The sequence below is a fragment of the Puma concolor genome, chromosome D1, assembly GCF_028749965.1.
Source record: "Puma concolor isolate L17-30 chromosome D1, mPumCon1.1.hap2, whole genome shotgun sequence".
Lineage (NCBI taxonomy): Eukaryota > Metazoa > Chordata > Mammalia > Carnivora > Felidae > Puma > Puma concolor.
The window spans coordinates 100,185,009-100,205,057 of record NC_141676.1 but is presented as its reverse complement, the minus strand read 5'-3'; the positions used below and the strand labels follow the sequence as shown (position 1 = coordinate 100,205,057).

Here is a 20,049-nt window from a genome sequence, read left to right as displayed (position 1 = left end):
GAGCACAGCCGTCCTGTTCAACAGCAGGAGTTGAGGCTGAGAGGCAAGGTTGGTGGATGCCGGCAACTCTTCACGCTTGATAGCTTGCATTTCTTGACCGGGCAAGGAATGGAGAGGACAAGTAGATAAATGACACTTGGGGAAGGAATGGAGACACCCCTTTTGAGCAAGGGAAGGAGGGATGAATGGGAGGGGTGAGAAAGCTTTCACATCTGTTGTCTGTATTTCCTTGAGGAAGTAGGAATTAAAGTTTTGAGGAGAGTGATAAGAATCGCCATTAAAGGATAAAAGAGTGAGATCAGCTGATGGTCGAAGGCCAAGATCAGGCACTGGCAAATTCACCACAACCAGGTACTTTTTTGTAGCAGATACCAGCACCCCTGGAGCAAAAGCAGAAGACAGACCGCTGGGTTGACCCACAGCCAGGACGTGGATGGCGTCGGGCCAAGGAACAGGGTAATTAGAGCAGCTGGAGAAGACTGGACAGGGAGCCCCTGAGAGACCAGAAGGTAGTGGTTAGGATCAAAGCACTGGAGGTTAGGATCAAAGCACCTGGCTGGCTCAGTCGATAAAGCATGCAACTCTTGATCTCAGGGTCATGAGTTCAAGCCCCATGTTGGGCATAGAGCTTACTTAAAAAAAAAAAAAGCCAAAAAACAAAGCATTAGAAGTTCCGATGAGGCTTCTGAAGATTAGAGGGCAGAGGGGAATGCTTGTGGTCAGAAAGGGGACATTTTTAAATGGAACTATTCAGAGTCCACAGTACATCTAAAAGAAGTAGGCTGCTGTGAGGCGCCTGGGTAGCTCAGTTGGTTGGGTGACCGACTTCGGCTCAGGTCATGATCTTGCAGTTTGTGAGTTCGAGCCCCGCGTCGGGCTCTGTGCTGACAGCTCGGAGCCTGGAGCCTGCTTCGGATTCTGTGTCTCCCCCCTCTCTCTATCCCTCCCCTGCTCACACTCTGTGTCTGTCTCTCAATAATAAATAAACGTTGAAAGAAAGAAAGAAAGAATGAAAAGAAAGAAAGAAGGCTGCAGAGTGGAGACATGTCACAGGAGTGGGAAGAATCCAAAGGAAACACCTACCTGCAGAAGCCTTTGTGCCCCCTCCAGTGGAGTGGGTCCTGTCTCACAAGGGGAACCGATGCCAGAGAACCACTAGGTGATACCCGCTCAAGGCTGGTTCCATGCAAAGGACACACATAACCAAGAGGTGTGGTGGAGGTTCAAGTTGTAAGGGAAGAAACAAGTTGAGGGGGGTGTGTGGGATCAGAAGGAAAAAGAGAGACTCTTGGGTAGTGACCCTTGACATTTTGCAGCTTTGGAGGTCCCCTCATTTTCTTCTTAGCAAAAGGGGGTGGTACAACATAGCAGGGGAGAGATGGAGAGGTATGTGTTACACTTTAAAAAAATATTTACTTTTGAGACCGAAAGCGAGGGGGCATGCAGAGAGAGAGGGGGACAGAGGATCTGGAGTGGGCTCCATGCTGATAGGCGAGAGCCGAGAGTCAAGAGCCTGACGCAGGGATCGGGGCTTGAACGATGCGGGTCTCAAGGGGTCTTGGGGCTTGAACTCTGAGACCATGACCTGAGCCAGTCTGATGCTTAACTGACTGACCCCTTACTTACTACGCTTTTTTTTTTTTTAAGTTTATTTATTTATTTTGAGAGAGAGAGAGAAGCAGAGCACGTGAATGGGGGCGAGGCAGAGAAAGAGGGAGGGAGAGAGAATCCCAAGCAGGCCCATGCTGTCAGTGCAGAGCCCCACACGGGGCTTGAACTCAGGACTGGTACGATCATGACCTGATCGGAAGTCAGACGTTTAGCCAACTCAGCCACGCAAGTCCCCCTGTATTTTTATAATTTTAAAAGAATAAAGATCTTTTAGAAAGCAACAGCAGGGGCTCTGCCTCGCAGGTACCCCCCTCCACCGTCCAGATTCGAGCCTACGCCCATCTTTGCTTCCTGCCTTGGGTAGGGGAGGGCTAGGGTCGGCCTCCCTCTTAATCCACCCCTCATTCCCAGTCCTGAGCTGCATTTCCCCCAGTGGCCAGCAGAGGGTCCTTCTATTGATAAACACATTTTAAAACCATTCTTGCCGAAGACGAGAGACTAGTGCCGTGGGCAAAGGAGGCCCCGCGGATGAGTGGCCTGGGGTGGTAGGAACAGAACTGAGTTGGTTCCAGAGTCCCCAGTCCAGTTCCTCCCCCGGTCCCATAGGACACTGCTACCCCCCTTTTGCCATAGGTACATAAAGCTCCTTACCGACTGCTTCTCCCACAAATCCCTGCCCAGAGCACCCGTCTGCTAGATTAACTCCTGGCACTAAGCTGAGACAGGAGTTTTCTGCTTCTGCCTTGTTCCTCGTAAGCCAATTATCATCAACCCTTACCTTTCTGGGTCTAAGGAGCCTGCCCTGTTTGGAGGCTCCCTCTTGGGAAGGGGGGGAAGGGTCTGGGATGGGAATTGGGGAGGTCTCAGAGAAAGAAAAGGGTCAGTCTCAGGGAAGGGAGGAGGACTATTTGGGGAAGAGGGAGCAGGTCCACTCTGAGGGAAAGTCCTTGGTAGGTGATAGGGGGATTGTTCTGGGAATGATGAGGTCTGGACTGAGGAATGAAGGGTCTCTTGAGCAATGGTTCTCAAAGTGTGGTCTCTAGACTAGCAGTATCAGCATCACCTAGGGACTTATTAGAGATGCCAATTCTCTGGCCCCACTGCGGATGCTGAGTCAGAAAGTCTGGGGGTAGGGCTAACAATTTGTTTTAACAAGCCCGCCAGATGATTCTGACATGGATCCCTGGAGCCATCACATCAACTCATACTTGTGCTTGACATTTCTGAGCGTCCGTTTCCTTATCTGAAACACGGGAGGATAATATTGACCTCATAAAATTGTCATGCGGACTGGTTAGACCATTCAGGCAGCTGATAGCTATTGAGTACTTTCTGTGTCCAAGTTCTAGGAATCCAGGGGAGAAAGTTACAGACCTAGCTCTTTTCAGAGGTCACGTGGTTATGCCAGGTGCCTAGCACATAGTAGGCATTCAATAAATGTAGTTTCCCTCCTTTGCCGAGAAAATGGAAGCTTCTTCTGGGGGAAATAAAATGAACCATGGTAAGCCTGGCCTGGAGAGTAAGGATGTATGATCTATTCTTGAGAATAAACACTAAGGTCTTGGACACTTGAACCTCATGAGACTCTTTTGAGGCCGATCTGCAGGAATTTTTATCATCTCTATTTCATGGATAAAGCTCAGAGAGGTGGAGAAAGTTGCTTAAGAACACAGAATGAATCAAAGCATCAAAATCAGAAAGCAGGTAACTGACTCCAGATTCAGGACATGGAAGATGTGTTCACAAAATGGGGAGAGGGTGCCCCCAGAGAATGGCAAGGTCTGTTCTAGGGAAGAGGGAGGACTTTCATGGGTCCATGGCACGTGTTCAAACCCAGGGGATGGAAGGTTCAATTAGGGCAGGGGCTCTCGACTTCCTACCCAGTGGGGTCCACCGGGGAGCTTTTTAAAAACACTAAGAGCTGAGTCCTGAGATCAGGACTAACTGGTTTGCGGTACTATCTAGACATATTTTCTAAACATCCCCCAAGTGATGTTTAACTCGTAGCCAAGGCTGAGGACCACGGCTCTGGGGCATGGGGCGCAAATCCTATGGTGTGGAAAGCTGATGGAACACTTGGAAATGTTGGTCTCTGAAGCTGGGGAAGCCTGTCCCGAGGAAAGGGGGACACGGTGTTCCTAAGAAAGGGGAGAACATTTTCCTGAGAATTGGAAAGTTGTACGCCAGGGAAAGGAGGGGAGTGTCATTAAGATGTGGTTATCTTGGGAGAATGGAAGAGCCTGTCTAGAAAACAGGAGGGAGGGAGGGAGGGAGTCCATTTGAGAATAGGGTTCTGAGAGGCCCCATAGCAGGTGGGTAAAAGCAAAAACTTCAGGATTCAAGCCCTGTTCTGCTGCTGACTAGATGTGTCCTCTTGGGCACATTGCTTAACCAACCTCCTTATGCCTGTCTTCCTTCCTTCCTTCCTTCCTTCCTTCCTTCCTTCCTTCCTTCCTTTCTTTCTTTCTTTCTTTCTTTCTTTCTTTCTTTCTTTCTTTCTTTCTTTCTCTTTCTTTTCTTTCCTTCCTTCCTTCCTTCCTTCCTTCCTTCCTTCCTTCCTTCCTTCTCTTCTTTCCTTCTTTTAAATTTATTATTTTTTAAAATTTACATCCAAGTAAGTTAACATGTAGTGCAATAATGATTGCAAGAGTAGAATCCAGTGATTCATCCCATATGTGTAACACCCAGTGCTCATCCCAACAAGTGTCCTCCTTAATGCCTCTTGCCCAATTAGCCCTTCCCCCCCCCCCACTCAAAACCCCTTCAGCAACCTCAGTTTGTTCTCTGTATTTAAGAGTCTCTTATGGGTTGTCCCCCTCCTTGTTTTTATATTATTTTTGCTTCCCTTCCCTTATGCTCGTCTGTTTTGTATCTTAAATTCCACATGTGAGTGAAGTCATATGATATTTGTCTTTCTCTGACTAACTTCGCTTATTATAATACACTCCAGTTCCAACCACGTTGTCGCATGTTTCTTTATTTCTAAAGAGAGGTTGTAATGCCTGCCGCATGAGGATATTGTGAGAATGAAGTCAGATAACGCCAGGTCCATAATGATCGCTCAATGAATGCAACCATTGGAGACGGGGAGTCTATACTAGGGCATTGGAGTTAACTTGGAGAACGGAGGGTCCATCTGGAGAAGGAGAACGTTGGTCCTGAGGAACGGCGGTGATGTAGGGCATGGGGTGGGGCGGAAGGTAAGGAGGGCTGGATCCGAAACCCACTGAACCTTACAGTTACAGGGTGGAGCCTGGTGATGTCTTGAAGAGGCTGCCAGCCTCGGGGCGCTCATGCGCTGGAGAGGCTGGAGGAGGGGCTGATGAGCAGGGGAGAGGTTTGACTGCTAGTAACCTCTCAACTGCTGCAGTAAGAAGGTGGCTGCAGCACCAGCAGCCTCCCCTCCCATCTGTCTTTGCCCTGTGACAGGTGGGAACTTAAAAGCTCAGGTCACACGTCTCAACTGGCTAACCTACTTACCCCTAGAAGACTGGGTCTGGGGCAAGCAGGGACCAAGAGGAGCAAGAGTAAGGAGCAAAGCAGGGGAAAGCCCCAGAGTGTTCTGGAGACCTGCATTTGAAGGCTTGTGGGGTGAGGGAGAGAACGCATATGTGTGCTAGGAGATGCGGAAGGCCGTGTCTGTGAGCCCTGTACATGCCCTGGCGCATATGTGCTTGTGTATAAGGCTTGTGCCTGTCTTAAAGGCCTGAATTTGCCTGGGAGAATAAAGATGTCTGAAGCAGGTTGAGCTCTAAGTACCACCTTAACCTTGGAGCTCCTTTCAAGCTCTCCCAAGGCATCCACTCTCCTTCCCTTCTTAACTAGTTTCCTCCAGCTTAGAGAGGGAAAGTGGGGGTGGTGTGGGGAAAGGGGAGGAGGATATCCCAAGACTAGCTTTCAAAGCCTTTTATCTAGTTTGGGGAATCCCTGGGGGAAGCCTGAGCTCAAGGGCCAGAACCGAGGGAAACTGATGGCGTGTGTGTGTGTGTGCGTGCGTGCGCGCGCAGTCTGACAGCTTTCACAATCCCTTGAGAGAGATGGCATTTGCACCCTAATGCCCACCCCCCACCCCATATACGCACCACCGTCATCTAGTATGTAATCCAGGGACTTGTCCCCACTGCACGACTTCAGCTCCTTTCCTGTCTTCAAGTTGGCCTTTCGTCGCCAACCCCCCAGTCCCGGGGCCACACCTGCGCTGGCTCCGGCCTCCGCGTCGCCGGCACCGCCGTCCCCTTCGCCTTGCTCGCCCCCCGCCGGCTGCGGGGCCGCGCGGGCCCTTTAAGAACAGCGGGACCGGCGAGCAGTAGCTGGGAGCAGAGCGCAGTCGCCCGGCGGGCTCGGGAGGACACAGCGCCCGGGACCGGGCTCCGGGAACCGGGTGTGCGCAGCCCAGCCGAGTCGGGGCGCGCCCCCCTCGCCCCTCCCCATCCTTGTCATCTCTCGGCGGACTGGGGCCCGGGCCCTCCCCAGTCGCCCGCCCCGCCCCGGCCCCGCCCCGGCCCGCGCCGCCGGGACCGGGAGCCGGGCCGCGGTGCCGCAGCCGGAGGCAGGTGAGAAGGGCCCGGAGTCTCCATCCCCGGCCCGCGGCAGCGCCAAGCTTCTCGGTCCGCACCGGCCCGGGGGCGCATCAAGGTGACTAGGCACGCGGGAGATGGGGAGGGGGGAGCCCGCCGCGGGAGGCTAGTTGGCGCGGCGGTGGAGGGGGGGAGGTCTTGGGTGCGGGTGGTGCGGCCGCCGGGGCCCCGGGGCGCCGGCGGGAGGGGCGGGCCGGGCGTCGCGCCCGGGGATGGGGAGGGGGATGCTGCGGGAGGCCCAGAGCCTCCTCTTCCTCCGTCTTCTCCCCGGTCCGCCCTGCGCGCACCCGGCTACCCAGACCAGCTAGCGGGCAGCCTCCGCGGGCCGCCCCTTCCCTCCTCCCCGCTCCCCAACCCTCCAGTCCCCAGGGGCTGCTGGCCTGCGGGGTAAGGAGATTAGAGCCACCGCGGGGAGGAGGGAGCGGCTGAGGGCTTGTAGGGGTCGGGCTGCGGCCAGGCTGGAGCCGGAGCTGGGGCTGGCCGGACCGAGGAGAGGTCGGAACCGAGCGTTGCTGCGCCCGGAGTGGGGGGCAGGAGGGGGGCAGACGCTCTGGCGGTGGGGAGTGGGGTGCTCTCCGTAGCAGATCTGCCCTGAGAAAGAGGCGGGGAGTGGGGGCGGGGGAGCATTAGAAGGCGAGGGAGGTTTGAGCCAAGGCTTGGGGGTCTCCGCCGAACCGAGCAGGCCCTCTCCCTGCAGGCCGGCGGCGTGATGGCGGAGAAGGCGCTGGAGGCCGTGGGCTGTGGACTAGGACCCGGGGCCGTGGCCATGGCCGTGGCGCTGGAGGACGGGGCGGAGCCCCCGATGCTGACCACGCACCTGAAGAAGGTGGAGAACCACATCACCGAAGCCCAGCGCTTCTCCCACCTACCCAAGCGCTCAGCAGTGGACATCGAGTTCGTGGAGCTGTCCTATTCCGTGCGGGAGGGGCCCTGCTGGCGCAAACGGGGTAAGGGAGCAGTCTGGTGGGGAGCTGTGGAGCCCCCAGGAGTTGCCTCGTGGAGAGCAGGAGGTCTGGGAGTCCCCTGTTCCGCACCAATGGGCCCTGTGGGAGCACTGAAATCTCAACCCGCTGGCTATGCACACAGTTGAGGCGGCGGGGCTGTGCTCCCCCCACACCCGCGAGCACTGTGTGGGACTCTAGGTTCAACTGGCTACTGGAGCTTTCTCCCCCTAAGTTGACATGATGACCTCCGGGGGTTCAGTGACTCTTGCAGAGTTTTCCTTCCTTCTTTTTTTTTTTTTTTAGGTAGAATTCCTGCCTTTGAGGGCTGGTGCGAGGAAGTGGGGGGCTGCGTTGCACAGGTTCTCCCCAGCGGGTAGCAACATCCTTGTACCCACAGAACACTGCTAATCCTAAAAGATGTTCTCATTCCTGTCATCTTACTCCATTCTTGCCGAAGTCCTCCAAGGCAGGGAGGGTGAGGGTTTAGCAAGAGAGATGACATCCTCACGTCACTAATAAGGAAACTGAGGTCCAGGGAAGTTGAGTAACTTGTCCAGTGCCACACAGCTCATACGTGGCAGAGCCAGGACCAGAAGCCAGGTTTTCCAGCTCTCTGCGTATTGTTTTTCCCCGTCTCTTAACTTCCCTGGTACACCAATTCCCATCCCCTCCTCTTTTCTCTCATCAGCACAGGTGGGGAAGCGCTGGGGCTCTGAGTTCCTTGGAACCCTCGCCATCGCCTGGATCCCTTGCCCCTGGCCGGCCACGGGCAGCTTGAGCTGGGAATAGAGAAGCTGAGGGGTTTATTTTGTTTTTGTTTTCCCCCAGAGCTGGGTGTGGACGAGGGGTGGAGCTGGGACATTGTTCTCTGAGATTTAAGAATAAGTTTGGGGTGCTTCCGAGCAGGACCAAACATGAGCTGTCTCTGTACTCCCCACCCTCACTCCCATGAGTGACCAAAAGGTCACGGGGCCTGAGCCAATGGCAACTGAGGCCTCTGGGCCCCCTGCCCGGTGCCCGTCCCTGAGCAGCCTCTCCACCCCGAGACCAGCTCTGGGCAAAATGAAGAGGTAGCCATTATGTCCTTAGCCGTCTCGTTTCCTCAGTTTCAAGGAGATGTGTAGATAAGAAAGAAACGTAGTTAGATGGACCGGTTGCTTCAACCCACCCACCCGTCACAAATTGGCACCTCTGACCAGGTCCTTTCTCCTTTGACCTGGCCAGCCCCATACTCTCCACTGTCCACTTTGCTGTCTCTTCTGTCCCTTGCCCTTTTCTTTGTCTTCTGTCCTCCTCTCTTTGACTTGCCTTTTCACCGGAGTCCCTCTCCCCTTGTCTGGAGGACAGAAAGCAATTAGAGAAATTAGAGGTGGGCAGAGAGGAAAAAGAGAGAGGGATGTGGAGAGAGGGTAGTTTCTGCCTTTCCCAGGTAAGGATTTGCCGCCCTTTTCCCCTAATTATTACGGTGTTTCTTGTTTTCAAACCACTTTCCTATTAGTTAGTATTAAACACCTCACTTAACATTCACAATAACCCTGTTATGCCTTGGGAGGAGATGTTACTGTCCTGATTTTGACAGGACTTGACAGAATTGCAAGAGAGTTACTGACTGAGGCAGGACTAGAACTCTGATGTGTCTTTATGTCAAGGCCTGGCAGGCCCTTCCCATGAAGAGCAGCTATGGAACAGCAGGGGTTCAAAGACTGGGTTCCTAGCCACCTGTCCACTGGAAGATGACCTTGGGCCATCTGCTCACCCTCTCTTGGCCTCACTTTCCTCATCTGTGAATAGGGGTGATAAGAAATGTCATTGCACAGGCTTAGCTGAGACATTATCTGTGGAAATGCTTTGTGAAAGGCAAGTGTAAGCTGATATTTGTATTAGGCATCAGTGTCCAATCTAGTGCTTGGCTGTGATTAAATGAGAGGAAGGTTCATCATTGCCAGTTTCCTCCCCTGCAAAAGAAATCATTTCCTGTGAGTGGTTCTGAAAGGCGTTTGCTGGAGTATACAACCACACGTCTTTCGGATTGATGGTCATAATGACTGAGGCAGAGGGATAGAACCTGTGACTTGCCCTCTCCCAGTGAAGAACTTGCTGTGTGACCTTGGGTGAGTCACTGGAGGTCCCTGGGCCCCAGTTGGCTCGTCCATGTTGCTGTAGCAGCAACCCGGGTAATGAGTTTATAAACGGGAAAGCACTATCCAGGCCGTCGGTGCGATCAGGACCCCAGAGTGGACAGCAGCTGAGCCTCCTTCTGAATGGATGCGTCCAGAGGGATAGCTGGGTGCTGTGGAGGGAGAGTGAAAGATCACATCCCTTCGCTGTCTCTGCTGAGGAGGTATTGTGGAGAGGGAGTGGGGCTCAGTGGGGGTCGGAGGAGGGTGGTAATGAACAAAATCTCCAGTGGGAGATTGGTGTTTCTGCCTCACTGAGGCAGGTCTGCAAGCATACGAGGCAAGGCTGGTCTCATGGGCTTCCTCCTTCCTCTCTACCTTGTTTTCCCGGGTGACTCCCTGTAGTCTCTGACCTCTGCTTCCTGGATTGTGTTCTGTATATTCTCTCACATGGCAGAGCTCCTCCTTCCAAGGATTGGCGAGCCTCTGACTTTCCTCTCCATTTTTGAGTGCTGAGCATCCTTCAAGACTTAGCTCAATTGCCACTTCTTCCAGGAAGCCATTCTTGATATTTCCCTTGGCCCTCCACCCTCCTCAGTTCCATTTTCTGCATTCTCATTGTGCATTATTTGTGCTTCTATTATAACCCTTATTTTATCTTTCCTTAGATCCACAGACGTTCCCACCATTTTTACCTAGACTATGACTTTCTTTCTTTCTTTTTTTTTTCAATGTTTTTTATTTATTTTTGAGACAGAGAGAGACAGAGCATGAGCGGGGAAGGGGCAGAGAGAGAGGGAGACCCAGAATCTGAAGCAGGCTCCAGGCTCTGAGCTGTCAGCACAGAGCCTGATGCGGGGCTCGAACTCACAGACTGTGAGATCATGACCTGAGCTGAAGTCGGACGCTCAACCAACTGAGCCACCCAGGCACCCCAGACTATGACTTTCTTGAAAGCAGGAAATGTGTCTTCTTCATATTTTTTTTTTTTTTTTTTTGTCCAGTGTCTGGTACAGAGCTTGGAATGTAGTGGATATCAATAAACATTTGTCAAATGGAATTAATGATAAAATGTCATTTTTTAAATATACTCTATGTGCCAAGCACTGTGTCATATGCCTTTACATATATTATCTCATTGACTCTTTACAACAACCCTATGAGATAGGTACTATCATCCTCATTTTACAGATGAGGGACCTGGAGCTCAGAGAGGTTAAGCAACTTGCCTGAGGTCACACAGCTGGTAAGTGTGGAGCCAGAATTTGAACCTAGATCCACCTGACTCCAAATCGGTGCTCTTAATGCATATGCTGCCTCCCAACGAGTGAATGAATGATGAGATGTTACTGGGCCACGTTAGGGGCTGCAGAGACAAGCCTAGGGGGCCAAGGGAGCACAAAGAAGGCTTTTCCAGAATGAAGCAAAAGCTCTGAGAGCACTCACTCCGGGAACACTTACTGAGCACCTAGTACCTGCCAGACGGTCTCCTGAGGTTACAAAGATGAGCAAGCCACAGACTCTGCCCCCAAGCAGCTCACAGACTAAGAGGCTGGGTGGGGAGGGGGTGAGAGACAGGCGCGTCAAATAGCTGCCGTGCTGGCATATGCAAAGCGCTATGGGAACACCGAGGACATTCGACCAGCTCACTAGGGCTGATCGTTGGGAAAATCTTCCTGGAGGCAGTGAGGGTCACTGCTGTGTGTATAGAAGGGGAGCAGGGTCGTCTATAAGCTTGACCCCGCTCTCCGCGACCATCCATGAGGTGTGGAGGTTTTTCATAGCCTACCGAAGAGTATGGTCACCTCTGATGCTTCGACATTAGGAGTGGCCGTTTCTAGGGGACCAGGATGAGAGGGTGTGAATACTGTTGCTGCTCTGAAGGTCGTTCCTCCGTCCGAATCAGTTTACCCTGAGTAGGGACTGCCTATTTCAATAAAAGCCATGGCCGCTGCTAAGAGTTTGGGGCTCCTCTGTTCACTGCAACCCTGATCAGAAGTGCCTCCCTCCCTCACTGCAGGTTATAAGACCCTCCTCAAGTGCCTGTCGGGTAAATTCTGCCGCCGGGAGCTGATCGGCATCATGGGCCCCTCGGGGGCTGGCAAGTCCACATTCATGAACATCCTGGCAGGGTACAGGTGAGGACGCAGCTGGGGCGGAAGCGGGGAAAGGGGCCGGGAGGACGGATCCGGATCCCCGGGAGAGCCCAGAAGGGGATCTGAAGTGGCCTTGACCTCCCACCCGCGACCAATGTTCCTCCAGGGAGTCTGGCATGAAGGGGCAGATCCTGGTCAACGGGAGGCCGCGGGAACTGAGGACCTTCCGCAAGATGTCCTGTTACATCATGCAGGAAGACATGCTGCTCCCACACCTGACGGTGTTGGAAGCCATGATGGTGAGGGCTGGATGGCCGCCTCCTCCTCCCAGCCCCCGCTTCTGTCCGCTGCCCCCATCCTCAAGGGGTCGAGGCAGGGCACCCCTCCCACACACATCTGACCCGCCTACTCTCTGGGCCTCAGGTCTCTGCTAACCTGAAGCTGAGTGAGAAGCAAGAGGTGAAGAAGGAACTGGTGAGTGGGGAAGAGACAGGGGTGAGAACAGGACGGCTGCCCTGTGTGTGTTTCTGAGTCCTAGAGCCCCGAGTTGGGGGGGGGGCCCGGGTGGGGACAGTGGACTTAAGGGAAGACTTCTTTAAGTTGGGGTGGTGTGGGGGTGGGGAGGAGTGGAGAATCTGAAGCTGACCTGGGATGGGGGTGGGGCCTGGGCCAGGTGACGGAGATCCTGACAGCACTGGGCCTGATGTCCTGCTCCCACACGAGGACGGCCCTGCTCTCCGGTGGGCAGAGGAAGCGTCTGGCCATCGCCCTGGAGCTGGTCAACAACCCGCCGGTCATGTTCTTTGACGAACCCACCAGGTAGTTCTCCCCCTCCTCCCCCAGCAGGATGCCCCCTCCTCTCAGCCCTGAGCCCAGGGAATCTGCTCCACTGCTGGAGACCAGAGTCCGCTTTCGCAGCCTCCCAGGGCCAAGATAAGGGCTTACTCCTCGTCGGTCCCTGCCAATCCTAGTGCCGTAGCAGCCCCATCCTTCATGCAGGCAGAAATCCCACGTCCTCCTTGACTGATGCCTCCCTCTCCTTCTCTTCCCCACAGCCAATCAGTCACCAAATCCTGCTGATTCTACCTCCTTTCTCCGTCTCTCAGATTTGCCCCACCCCCATCCCTAGTGCTCCTGCCTAAGTTCAGGACATCAGCAACTCTTGCCCGCATTTCTGCAACCGACTCCTATCTCTTTGCCTCCAGTCTCTTCCAGCCAATCCTTCCTCCAAAGTGCAGCCAGAGAGAGCTTTCTAAAAGACAAGTCTGGCAATTCTCACTCCCTTGCTTGAAAACACACCCAACGGTTCCCATTTGCCCTCCTAATAAAATCAGAGGACTTACAAGGTCCTGGTCTGAACCTACTTCTCCAGCCTCACATCTTGCTTCATGCCGTCTTATATTTTATGCTCTAATAACACTGAATTGCTTATAATTCCCTGGGCCGGACATGTGTTTCCTGCCTCTAAGCTTTGCACATGCTGTGTCTTGTGCCTGGAATGCCCTTCGCCTCCATGCCTGCCCTTCCACCAGAGCTGGCGTAGCTCCTTCTTCTTCTACATGCACTCGGCAAACTTCTCTGACTACCCTCCAACCCCTGTATGGCAGACCTGAACCCTCCCCTCTTTGTCACGCCACGTTCCACATTATCTCAAGTGATCTGTGCGCTTATCTCTCCCTCCCTCTGGACCAGAGTCTGTCTTAGTTATCCATCACCGTAATCCCAGTGCCTGGCCTTCAACAGGTGCTCGCTGGATATTTGCTTGTTGAACTGAGTGGTGCTCTGGGCCTCTTGGTAACTCCAAACGCCTGAATCGTCCAGTATGTACAGGCTACGGGGATGGCCAGAGTGACTCCCTTCCTTGCCAGCTCCATCCCCTTCATAGCAGCCGCCCCACCCCAAACACTCCCTTCTTTGGCTCTGCCCACCTCACCCCACCCCACCCCCTTTCTCTGGACAGTGGTCTGGACAGCGCCTCCTGTTTCCAAGTGGTGTCCCTCATGAAGTCCCTGGCCCAGGGGGGCCGTACCATCATCTGCACCATCCACCAGCCCAGTGCCAAGCTCTTTGAGATGTTTGACAAGGTGAGGGTCTCTGGGCCTCACACGTGCCTGGCCTGCAACGGGGAGAGAGCAGGGCATCAGTAGAGGTGCTGGTGGGGCCTGCCGGGTCCACTGGCTGTGTTTTCCTCACCCTTCTCTTTCTGCCTCAGCTCTACATCCTGAGCCAGGGTCAGTGCATCTTCAAGGGCGTGGTCACCAACCTGATCCCCTACCTGAAGGGGCTCGGCTTGCACTGCCCCACTTACCACAACCCGGCTGATTTCAGTGAGTGATGACACTGGGCCAAACCTGGGGGATCGGGTCATGCACCCGGGCCTCCTCGGGGGCAGAGGCCTCACTGTCACTGGCCTTCCCCACACACCCATGGAGGGGCTGGCTTGCCCTTGGGAACCAAGGATGCATCTTAGCTAAGTGCTCCCCTCTGTGCCTCCTAGTCATCGAAGTGGCCTCTGGAGAGTACGGAGACCTCAACCCCATGCTGTTCAGGGCTGTGCAGAATGGGCTCTGTACCATGGCTGAGAAGAAGAGCATCCCAGAGAAGAATGAGGTCCCCACCCCTTGCCCCCCTTGCCCTCAGGTGAGTAGGGGTGGAGACGGCAGAGAAGGAAAAGTGGGGGAGGGGGGATGGGACGATGGACAACGGCCCTGCCAAAGAGGCTTTCCCCCAGAGGCATCACAACCACTGGGTTCTAGGAAGAACCCAGAACTTGGAGTAGACCTACTATTAACAGCTGCGTGACCTTGGGCACGTTGCTCGACCTCTGAGCTCTGGCGTTCTCGTTCATTTATTTGTTCAGCAAGTTCTTACTGAGCATCTGTGTGTTGTCCTCGGTGCCGGCACGGTGCCACCTGGTAAGCCAAACCGATGCTGTCTCTCGCCTTTTGGCCAAAACGTGTCCAACTGTCATCTGCAGCCTGGGGGTGACGACACTTACCTCCAGGGTCATTGGCAGGACTAACTAGATCATCACGTAAATGTCTTTGCACTGTAGGTCCACCCAGGAGAATGGGGAGCTAGTGCTCAAAAGTCCCAAACTCCCCAGGGGCTTGCAAGTGAGGGTTTTTAAGGCCAAAAGTTGGGGCAAGGGTCTCTTGAGAAGGTGGATGGCGTTGACTGGAGACCCATAAGGTCATGCCAGCAGGTGCTGTGGTGCTGTTTCGTCCGGAGCAGATGGAGATCTTTCCCACCTCAAGAGAGTTGGAATCTGAAAAATCTTTGTTCTGTATGTTAGAGATTTCATTCGGTCCATCTGGTGCTTATATCTTTAGGGTAGTGATAATTAACCACTTGTGAGCTGGTGGCGTTGCACTCCTACAATCCCTTGGTTGGTCCAGCTGTGCCTGGAGGCCATATGACCTCTGGTTAATTCTTTCTTCTGAACTGATACGATGGATGCTGGCCTCAAAACCCAGAAGGGTTCCTTACTGTTGCTGCGGTCATTATTATCATTGCTAGATATGATTGTCATTACGCCCTTGGGGTAAAGGTTTCTTGATGGAGTAAAGAAGAGGAGTGACCGGTCTCCTATTAGCCCCCACAGGTGTCCTTGACCTCCTTGCTCTCTCCTGCCTCCCACGTTTTTACTTGTTCCTTGTCTCTTTCTCTCTCTCTCTCTCTCTCTCTCTCTCTCTCTCTCTCGGAATCTCGCTCCAGTTCATGACTTTGAGGCCAGCTTCCAGGCACGCACCTCAATGGTGGGGAATTTTCCATCGGTACACCTGGAGGACCCCTGCCCTGAGGAAGGGCTCAGGGGTTTTCCCATCACTGAGCTGGATGTGCAGTGAGTGGGTGGGACAGGCTCACCTAAGCCAATGTCCTCTCCCCAGGAAGTGGATCCCATCGAAAGCCACACCTTTGCCACCAGCACCCTTACACAGTTCTGCATCCTTTTCAAGAGGACCTTCTTGTCCATCCTCAGGGACACGGTGAGGCATCAAGTTGGGGGAGAAGAGGCTGGTAGAGGCCTGGCTTTGGGGGGCATAGGATCTCAGCAGCTGGGAGGGGAACGTCCCCCCTCCCCCCAGCCCCCACCGCCGGCAGTCTCCCAGTACCCCTGTGTGTCTGTGTGTCCGCGAGGGCAGCTCTGAGTTCCTACCCCAGTGTGGCTGCTCATCCCTGGCCTGCGGCCCATCCCCTCTCCTCACCCAGGTCCTGACCCACCTGCGGTTTGTGTCCCACGTGGTAATCGGCGTGCTCATTGGTCTCCTTTACCTGCACATCGGTAACGATGCCAGCAAGGTCTTCAACAACACCGGCTGCCTCTTCTTCTCCATGCTGTTTCTCATGTTTGCTGCCCTTATGCCAACTGTGCTGACCTGTGAGCTGAGCTGCCCTGGGTGCGGGGGGGGGGGGGGGGCGGGGAGGCTGGGGGCACAGGGGGTCAGGGTATCAGACAGCTGTGCCTAATCTGCCTGTGTCCTCAGTCCCCTTAGAGATGGCAGTCTTCATGAGGGAGCATCTCAACTACTGGTACAGCCTCAAAGCATATTATCTGGCCAAGACCATGGCCGACGTGCCCTTTCAGGTAAGCCTCTTCCTCCCTCCTAGCTGGCTCCTTCCTCACTTGCTTGCTGGCCTCCCTCAACCCTGTCCCCTGCCATCCTTTCTTTTCCGTTTCACTTAGCAAATAGGCGGGGAGTCCCTACTGTGCACCAGGCGCTGGGATCCGGCAATGAATAAGACAGATGCAATCCTGACCTTGTGGAACTTATGTTCTTGTGGGAACGACCGATGACAGACAGACAGTGATAAGAATAATGACCCCGTGAATGACTCTGTAAATCTTATCCACGGCAGTGGGGGCTGGTGGAGTCCCTGGGGCCTTAGTGCTACTTGGTAGCCGGGAGACGTTGAGCTAGCCCCTGTCTCTCTCCGCTTCCACGTCCCCATCTATAAAGTGGGTGACGAGAGTATCTACCTCAGGGTCGTTTTTGAGGATTAAATGAGTTAATACGTGTAAAGTGCTTGGAATAGTGCTTGGCAGGGGTGCCTGGGTGGCTCCGTCAGTTAAACGTCCGACTTCGGCTCAGGTCGTGGTCTCACGGTTCACGGGCTCGAGCCCCGCGTCGGGCTCTGTGCTGACGGCTCGGGGCCTGGAGCCTCCTTCGGATTCTGTGACTCCCTCTCTCTGCCCCTCCCCTGCTCACACTCTGTCTCTCAAAAGTAAACATTAAAATAAATTAAAAAAAAAAAAAAAAAAAAGAACAGTGCTTGGCATGCACGAAAGTGCCCACTAAATGTAAGCCAGTTTGGTTTTTTTTTTTTTTTTTTTTTTTTTGCCACTGCCACTCTTTTCCAAGCTCCAGGGCCACCAATAATCCCGAGGGCACCTTTGTACAGATTGGACGAAGATGCCCCTTCCTCAGGGAGGCTGCTGCCCCGCGCCAGGGTGCATGGCTTTGTGGGGAGAGCACAGCTGGATCTCGGCCTCTGGTGGCCTCTTGATTGGGTGCCCCTGTGCAGGGGGCAGCCTGCCGTACCGTACTCGTGGCTTTGGACTCCGCCTCCAGGAGCTGATAGCTCAGAGGGGGACAAAGTGTGCTTCCGACGTAGAGTTGATTAATCAACAATACAAAGAATAAGCTGGTCCAGGTTTCGGAGCTCAGATATGGAGAAGTCACCATGCCTGAACTGGTCAGAGTGGGTCTAATGGAAGTGGTGACACCGGAGGAAGAGAATAGGTTCATATAGCCAGGAAGAAAGCGGTCATGGGCAGCCTGGGGGGGGGGGGGGGAGGGAACAGCAGACAGAGCGCGGGGACAGGACTAAGCACGGACGCTCGAGGAAGAGCTGTTCTAGGGCTTCTACCGTGCCCCTGGCTCGCGGTCCACTGCCCAGGCCTGTGTCCCCTCCCCAGGTGGTGTGCCCGGTGGTATACTGCAGCATTATGTACTGGATGACAGGCCAGCCAGCTGAAACCAGTCGCTTCCTGCTCTTCTCAGCCCTGGCCACTGCCACCGCCTTGGTGGCCCAGTCTTTGGGGCTGCTGATTGGAGCCGCCTCCAATTCCCTACAGGTGGGAGGGCCGGCACTTGGGGGTCTTGAGGGGCGGTGGACAGGATCTGGTGGGAGGAAACAGGGGCTGGCATAGGAATGGATCTGTGGGAAACCCCAGGGCCACCTCAGTCCTGAGTCTATCCTGGTCACTCCCGTGATGGCCCGGTCCCCTTCCCTCCCCTCCAGGTGGCCACCTTTGTGGGCCCAGTTACCGCCATCCCTGTCCTCTTGTTCTCCGGTTTCTTTGTCAGCTTCAAGACCATCCCCACTTACCTGCAATGGAGCTCCTACCTCTCCTATGTCAGGTCAGTGCCCCTTCCCTCACCATCTGTCCCTGCTCCCCCCACCCCCACCCTCCGGCAGGAGCCCAGGCCCCAGGGCTGAGAGAGTTGCAACTGGGCCCTGGCGGTTTGCCCAGGGAACAGTGACCTATGCTCTGTATCCTGCTCTGATGTCCCCACGTGCCTAGGTATGGCTTTGAGGGTGTGATTCTGACCATCTATGGCATGGATCGAGAAGATCTGACCTGCCTGGAGGAGCACTGCCCTTTCCAGAATCCACAGAGTATCCTCCGAGCGTTGGATGTGGAGGACGCCAAGCTCTACATGGACTTCCTGGTCTTGGGCATCTTCTTCCTGGCCTTGCGGCTGCTGGCGTACCTTGTGCTCCGTTACCGGGTCAAGTCAGAGAGATAGAGCCTTGCCCTGGCCTGCGCCCCAGCCCCCGCAGCGGAAGCCCCCAGCCCCAGCCCTCTGGGACTGTTTTAACCTCGTAGACTTTGGCACTGGTTGCTGGTGCAGCCATCCTCCCCTCTCTCAGCTGCTCCACAGGCTGGCTGCTGGACTGCGCTCCCGGCCGTGGCCGTGGCAACCGGGGCTCCAGCCCTCTTGCCATGCCCAGGAGTCTTCCCCAGTTGATGCAGTTTGTAGCTTCCTCTCTAGTCCCTCCAACATCTGCATGCAAAGACCACTAGGAGGCTGCCGCCCTCCTTCCCGCCCTCGGCACCCTCCTCTGTTGTCCGCCTGGGAGCCCCAGGGTCTCCAGGCCCCCACTTACAACTGACCAAAGTGGCCTCCTCTGGGGGTCCCCGCCACACAAGTGTTTGTAAACTGGACTGTTCTGAGGTTCAGGTTCCAGGGCTGGGCCCTGGTGGGGCCCCCTGTAAGTCCCATTTGGACACTGGAACGGAGCAGGGAAGGCTCTGGAAGTCTGTTCCTCCTCCTCACCTTCTCCCCACCCCCAGACCTGGCCGCCTTGGACAATCTGCTGGGACAGAAGCTGGGTTTTCTGTCTGGGTCACCCCTCCCAATCCTGGGGATTGGAGAGGCCTGGGGCCACGGGACGCCCCGTTTACCCTTCCCCGTCCCCTTTGGTGGGGGTAGGGTCTGGTGGCACCTCTGCAATAATGTTTGTGTTTCTCTCTCACCTGCCCCTGGAACTGGAGAATGCACTTTATTCTGGGGCACGAGTAGGAGAAGACCAAGCTTCCTTTCTTGCTTCTCCTACCCGGTCCTGCAAAACTCCCTACCCTCCCCAGAGTTAACGGGCGCATACGTGCGAACAGGCAATCTCAGACCTACACACACTCGCTGTCCGCCGTGGCTCCGAGGAGCGATGGTGGCAGTGGTGGCGGTGGGAGCTGCGGGAAGGGCAGTGCCGGCCTCCTCCTGGGCATGCTGCTTGGACTGTAAGGTTGAGGCTGGTGCTACCCGGGGTGTCTCCAGGATCTGCAGGTGTCTACCCCCGAGTCTTCCTTCCCCTCCAAGTCAGGGGCGGCACAAGGCACTATCTCTCTGGAGTTCAGGAGCCAACACAAGCACAAGCACGGGCATCAGTTGGCCTTGGCCGCCTGCCACCCCATGCCCCCTCTCTTGTGCGTCAGGCTGGTATTCTCACTCTCTTACCCCTTCCCCAGCCGCTTGCTGCTCATTCAAACTCCCGTCTGGGTCTCTCCACGCCCTTCCCATCAGCCAAGGCGGCCCCTGGGCACCAGAGCGACAGACACAGAACATGTCTGGCCGTTGTGGTAGGTCCAAGGCTCATGCCGCTTCTGATTTCCCCTTCCCCCAGGGCTCTTTCCCGCCCCCCTGATTTCTGTACACATACCACTCTTCCTTCTCTTGTCCTGCCACGGATTCCCGCCATCACCCAGAGATGCCAGTTGTATTTGTGGGGTTTCACCCATTATTAATAAAACCTATATTTATACAGTATGCCGTGTAGAAATGTGTACGGGCGTGGCACCCAGGACCACGAGCTGTGAGGGGTCTTCGAAGCACTTGAAAGGAGTCTGCGCGCTTTAGGGAGTTTGTGGCAGTGGGTGGTAAGCCAAGCTAGTACATGTCAAGGTAGCGAACGTATAGCATATAAAGTACCTGTATTATGCTTTATATGTTACAAATGCTTTGTGTGCATTATCTCAAGAAAGTCCGATGCCGACTCTGCATCGTCCCTCATGATAACCCATTTTGCAGATGAGACAACTGAGACGTGGGCTAAGTAACTTGCCCAGGGACCCTTAGCTAATGGAGGTGAAGCCAGATCTGGGAACCGGGTCTTCTGCCTCCAGACTCCTCATTCTTGACACTGGCCAATGATGATGATGAGGGTGGACCTGCATGCTCTGTGTGGGTGCCTTGTGTCT

At 54.7% G+C, this 20,049-nt stretch overlaps 1 protein-coding gene across 6 annotated transcripts; it reads left to right on the top strand.

Moving 5' to 3' along the window:
- Positions 1–6,119: 6,119 nt before the first annotated feature.
- On the top strand, positions 6,120–19,618 carry ABCG4 (ATP binding cassette subfamily G member 4). 6 transcript variants are annotated; one of them, XM_086678898.1, is made up of 15 exons: positions 6,121–6,246; positions 6,886–7,135; positions 11,270–11,387; positions 11,512–11,644; positions 11,769–11,819; positions 12,019–12,164; positions 13,306–13,429; positions 13,558–13,672; positions 13,843–13,985; positions 15,236–15,334; positions 15,558–15,726; positions 15,833–15,933; positions 17,266–17,424; positions 17,592–17,710; positions 17,875–19,618. In XM_086678898.1, exons 2-15 carry the CDS (start codon positions 6,898–6,900, stop codon positions 18,098–18,100), a joined length of 1,941 nt encoding a protein of 646 aa, XP_086535024.1. In that variant the 5' UTR covers positions 6,121–6,246; positions 6,886–6,897; the 3' UTR covers positions 18,101–19,618. The 6 variants fall into 6 exon arrangements, with proteins under 6 accessions (XP_086535028.1, XP_086535024.1, XP_086535025.1 ...); XM_086678899.1 differs by having other exon boundaries at positions 6,159–6,246; positions 6,871–7,135; XM_086678901.1 differs by lacking the exon at positions 6,121–6,246 and adding an exon at positions 6,474–6,575.
- Positions 19,619–20,049: the final 431 nt, after the last annotated feature.

Coding starts and splice junctions, on each gene's coding strand:
- ABCG4 (XM_086678898.1), top strand. CDS start 6,898: ATGGCGGAGAAGGCGCTGGAGGCCGTGGGCTGTGGACTAGGACCCGGG. Junction 13,430..13,557: donor TCTTTGAGATGTTTGACAAG/GTGAGGGTCTCT, acceptor TTTCTGCCTCAG/CTCTACATCCTGAGCCAGGG. Junction 17,711..17,874: donor TCCTACCTCTCCTATGTCAG/GTCAGTGCCCCT, acceptor CCACGTGCCTAG/GTATGGCTTTGAGGGTGTGA.